A 5,077-nucleotide genomic window follows, 5' to 3' on the forward strand; every position below is an offset into this window, starting at 1 on the left:
TTTGTCACAGTCATAATGTATTACACAGAGATTTGAAACCACAAAATCTTTTAATAAATAAGGTATTTTTTTAAAAATATTTAAGTACTATAAGTTAGTCACTTTTGTCTGAATTTTAATATTTATTAAATTTTACAGAATGGGGAATTAAAACTTGCTGATTTTGGTTTGGCAAGAGCTTTCGGAATTCCTGTAAAATGTTACTCAGCAGAAGTAGTTACATTATGGTACAGACCTCCAGATGTTTTATTTGGTGCTAAACTATATACAACTTCTATTGATATGTGGAGTGCTGGTTGTATATTTGCAGGTATGATTGACTTCTAATATTCTATTTTAAAATAAGTGGTAAAGTATGATTAGAAAAATTCTAAAATGATTTTTTGTTTAATTTTAATAATTTTTCAGAGTTAGCTAATGCAGGACGGCCATTGTTTCCTGGTTCTGATGTTGACGATCAGCTTAAAAGAATATTCAAACTATTAGGAACACCTACTGAAGAATCATGGCCTGGTTTGGCTCAATTACCCGATTATAAACCTTTTCCAGTTTATCATCCGTCTATGAGTTTTACACAAGTAGTTCCTAAATTAAATTCCAAAGGCAGGGATTTATTGCAAGTAGGTACCTTGTATTCTATTATCAAGTTTATACTTACTAGAAAACAATAATTTTTTTTTTTTTTTTTTTTGTAAATAGAGATTATTAGTTTGTAATCCAGCTTTACGATTGGCTGCTGATGATTGTATGATGCATTCATATTTTTGCGATGTAAGCCCAACATTGAAAACCGATAGACTGCTATAATCTCATTTTAAAATTTCCACTGTACTTTTAACATTTACTTAATTTATTTTAAAATTTTTACATTTTTTTTTACATGGTGTATTTTATTCATTAATTTTTATTTTTAAAGTAAAAATTGTACTTTAATTAATAAGTAATTTTAAATGTATAAATGAGTAAAAAAAAAAACTTTTAAATAAAATTATAATAAAAACATTGCAATATCTTTATGTATTTAAGGTACAAATTTAAAAAAAATATTCTAAAATTAAATATTATGAAAAAATTTCAATAAATATTTAAAAAATTATTTTATTAAAAAAAAAAATATATAGTCTTTTTAATTGAGTTAAATTTGTAAATTTATCATAAATATGGTTTCCTATATTTGGCTTGAATCCACACTCTATACATTTTTAACATTTTGTCTCTATTTACCTGTAATCTTCGATCAACTAAATTTTGTTCTTCTATAAATCCTTCTTTTTCAAATAATGACTTTATTTCTTCTAAAATTAAAAAAAAAATTAACAATTAAATCAGTAATAAGTCAAAATATTAATTATATTAAGTTAAATATTAACTGTTGACAACCTTGTGTAAAAAAGTACACCATTGTACCATCTCCCCTAGCATAAAAATTATCATCAATACACCTTCCACTTTTAAATCTCAACTGAGCCATGTCATATCTTCCATAATCTCTGAATAATATTTTTCCTCCTGGTTTTAAATAAGTTTTAATTTTTTTTACAACATGTTCAAATCTATAAATTGAAAATTAAAAATCATTATAAATTTTAAAAATTAAGTAATGCAAAAAAAGCAAAAAAAATTGTACTCAATTTACTTTTTAGGACTTATCGCAGATAAAACAAAAATTAATATAACAATATCTATGCTATTTATTTCAAAAGGTGTATTCCACTCATCTAATGTAACATCACATTCGAAACCAAAGCAACGATTTTCATCATAAAGCGAATGCTCCTTGAAGACATTTATGGCAGTTTTAGAAAAATCACAGCCATACAAATATATATTTTTTTTTGAAGTGTTTTGTAATATTGGAAATATTGTATTTCCAACCCCACAACCTATTTCAAAAATTTTAATAGTGTCACCTTCCTGCAAATTATTATCAACATCTAACTCGGGAAATTCTGTGAACAGCCAGTGTCTATCTTTGAAAAACCTATTTTGATGTATGCAGTAAAAAGAATCCCAATGTTTATCAGCGTTTCTTTCCAGTAATTCCTTTTCATCTTCACTAAACTTTTTTTGAGAATTAGCTTCTACTTTTTCAAGTGCTAACTTTTCTTGTTCTTCATCCCACTGTACATTATCCCTAATGTAATAAATTTAACAATCTGTTAAAAATACTTGATGAATATTGTGAATTAAAGTAATACTAATTTGTTTAATACCATGCATTATGTTTAAAAACATCATTTTCATTTGTTAAAAATCGTGTCCCAAATTGAGGTCTTAATTTATTATCATCATTAGATTCATTCATATTTTATTAAAGTTACCATCAGGTTCCGTTGGTTAACTGGATACAATAATGTTATTTTGTTGGCAGCACTGCTTACAAAGGTAGTTTGTAACGAAGAAAACGTTTTTTGGCTGACATCATAGAAAATTATGTAAGTTTTTTGTTTTATTTTTTTACTTAATCAATACCAAAGAAAACCAATTTTTTAAAATAATGATGGAAAACCGTTAAAAAATTAATATATTTAATTAAATTCAAATTTTAAAGTTTTTTATTCGGTTTTTACTCAAAATATTCGTTAGGCAAAAACGTTTACACATTCTATAAGCCATTTCAAAAAAAAAAAAAAAAAAATGGAAATAAGTTTTATTTGAGGAAAAAATTAAAAAATTTTTAAATAATTATTTTTTTAAAAATCTTTTAGAAAGACAAAATTAAAATCAATCGTTAAATCTAATAACACATACTAAATTTTATAGTTTTAAAATTGTTATAAAAAATAACAAAGTTAATGCAAACATTAAGAAAACCAAAAGTTTGTAAAAAAATAAATTTAGGGGAAAAAATAATAAAAATTTATATTTATTAAAGTAAACTTCAAGTTGGATAATAACTGATAAACTCCTTATGTAAATTTTTTGTAAAGAAAAAAAATAAAAAAATAAAAAGGAGAGAATAAAATTATTAACTTAAACAATGAATTACTAACTAAATTTAAACAAAAGCTTCATTTTACTTATTCTCTTAGAGACATGTAATGTAAGAATTTTAATTATAATGTCATTTAATGTACAAATTTTACAAAAAAAAATTATTTTTTTTTTATAATTTAAAGTGAAAATTAACACTTTATCAATAAAAAAAAAAAAAAAAAAAGGAAAATAGAATGCATTTCAATTTTTTACAATTTCATGTATTTGTTTAATAAAATTAATTATCATTGATTGAATTCAATTCAAAAAAGAAAAGCTATAAAAATATATTTTTCTTTTGTTTTCTAGAAAAAAAAAATCTTAAATTTCCATTTTTTTTTTTTTTTTTTTTTTACACCAGTAAATATTTGATTTAATTAATTTTTTTATTTTATTTAAATAATTGAATAGGATATTGAAGGAATTAATAAATAATAATAAATAATTTAAAGGTATTTATTATAAAAAAAATAAATAAATAAAATAAAAAAATATTTTTATGCGCTTTATTTAAAGGTCTATTATTTATTATTATTATAGGAAAATACATTTAATTATAAGTAATTTATATTTTTTATATATATAAAAAAAAAAATTATTTTCCCAATTTATTTATCATTTAATTTAAAAAAAAAAAAAAGCAATATTTTTGTTATTAATAATTTAATTTTAAATGACAAATAATATTTTCAGTCAAAAAATTAATTTAAATGATGAATAATAATAATAATAAGCCCTCTATTTGAAATTTTGGTTTTCATTGAAAATTTCTACTAATTTTGGGTCACAATTTTTTTTTTTATCAAAGTCAAAATAATTTTATTAATTATTTATTTATTTATTGTACGGTTTAGTTCATCTAAAATTATAGTAGGAAAAAATAGATAGAATATTTTGATACTCAGAATGAGTAAAATTTAGAAAAAAAAAAAAAAAAAAAAATTTGATTTACAACATTTAAAAATTTATTTAATAAATTACAATTGAAACAACCTAAAAAAAAAAAAATTTAAATTTTTTATTTAATTGTAAGACGAAAAAATATTATTATTATTATTATTGTATATTTTTCTAATTATTATTATTATTATTATTACTCATGAGATTTTTATTTTGCATTTTCGGGCCGGAAGTAGATGAAATTTTCATGGCACGGGGATACCTTTTCGGCGATTTAACGAATGTTTTTTTTTCAAATTGATCTTTAAATCCGGCCCTGTCAATTTCATCGAAATTCCTTTTTAAATAATCTTTAAAACCGGCATTATCAATTTCATCGAAACTTTTTTTAAGTCTTAAATAATCTTTAAATCCGGCATTGTCTATTTCGTCAAAATTACGCTTGTAAAAATGATCTTTAAAACCTGCATTGTCAATTTCGTCAAAATTTCTCTTATAAAAATGATCCTTAAAACCTGCATTGTCGATTTCGTCGAAATTTCTTTTTGATAAATAATCGGAAAAACCTGCATTATCAATTTCGTCAAAATTTCGTTTCGATAAATAATCTTTGAATCCGGCATTGTCTATTTCATCGAAATTTCTTTTCCCAACTGATGATGGACTGAAAAATAAAAAAAAAAGTAAAATTTTTTTTGATATTTATAATAATAATAATAAAACAAAATTAATATATTTTTCTTTTTTATGATTAATAAGAAAAATTTAATATACGAGATAAAATTTTTTTTTTTTGGGGGGGGCGGTAGGGGGGGCGCGTAGGGTTTTAGTATTAATTAAAAAAAAAAAAAAAAAAAAACGTAGGGGAGAGACAATCGACACCCTTTGATTATTCTAATTAAGATAAGAATTTTCCGTTTGATAAAAAAAAAAGGAAAAATTTTCCAAATCACATTTTATTATTAATTTTAATCGAAAACTTTACTTTTCCTAAAAATATAATGAATGATAATAATAATAATAACTCTTAGTTTTTACGAAAAATTTTACATTAAAAAAAAAAAAAAAAAAAAAAAATTTACAAAATTGATGACGTAAATATCAGGGGTTTTTTTTTTTTTTTTTTTTAAATAGATTTTTTAATAGGTTTTATTCTATATTTTAGGTTATACTAAAAAAAAAAAAATATTTTTATTCATTT

At 21.6% G+C, this 5,077-nt stretch overlaps 3 protein-coding genes across 3 annotated transcripts in view; 1 reads left to right on the forward strand and 2 right to left on the reverse strand.

Annotated features, from left to right (window-relative positions):
* Positions 1 to 807, forward strand: part of Phum_PHUM263550 (mitogen-activated protein kinase ERK-A, putative) — a gene marked incomplete at both ends in the record, with an annotated part of 1,341 nt that extends 534 nt beyond the window's left edge. The window contains 3 exons of the mRNA XM_002426574.1: positions 139 to 310; positions 409 to 620; positions 700 to 807. Of these exons, the coding sequence (XP_002426619.1) occupies positions 139 to 310; positions 409 to 620; positions 700 to 807 (492 nt within the window). The remainder of the gene's footprint in view (positions 1 to 138; positions 311 to 408; positions 621 to 699) is intronic.
* A 345-nt stretch (positions 808 to 1,152) lies between these two features.
* On the reverse strand, positions 1,153 to 2,305 carry Phum_PHUM263560 (uncharacterized protein; the record flags this gene model as incomplete). The annotated part of the gene is made up of 4 exons (XM_002426575.1): positions 1,153 to 1,292; positions 1,381 to 1,553; positions 1,637 to 2,134; positions 2,214 to 2,305. The coding sequence occupies 4 exons, from the start codon at positions 2,303 to 2,305 to the stop codon at positions 1,153 to 1,155; spliced, it is 903 nt and encodes a 300-aa protein (XP_002426620.1).
* Positions 2,306 to 3,826: 1,521 nt separating this feature from the next.
* The window catches only part of Phum_PHUM263570 (uncharacterized protein), a gene marked incomplete at both ends in the record, with an annotated part of 2,427 nt that continues 1,176 nt past the window's right edge, over positions 3,827 to 5,077 (reverse strand). Inside the window, 4 exons of the mRNA XM_002426576.1 lie at positions 3,827 to 3,835; positions 3,929 to 3,969; positions 4,074 to 4,540; positions 4,830 to 4,866. Coding sequence (XP_002426621.1) covers positions 3,827 to 3,835; positions 3,929 to 3,969; positions 4,074 to 4,540; positions 4,830 to 4,866 — 554 coding nt within the window. The remainder of the gene's footprint in view (positions 3,836 to 3,928; positions 3,970 to 4,073; positions 4,541 to 4,829; positions 4,867 to 5,077) is intronic.

Source organism: Pediculus humanus, genomic scaffold (genome assembly GCF_000006295.1).
Source record: "Pediculus humanus corporis 1103172107636 genomic scaffold, whole genome shotgun sequence".
Classification (NCBI taxonomy): Eukaryota; Metazoa; Arthropoda; class Insecta; order Psocodea; family Pediculidae; genus Pediculus; species Pediculus humanus.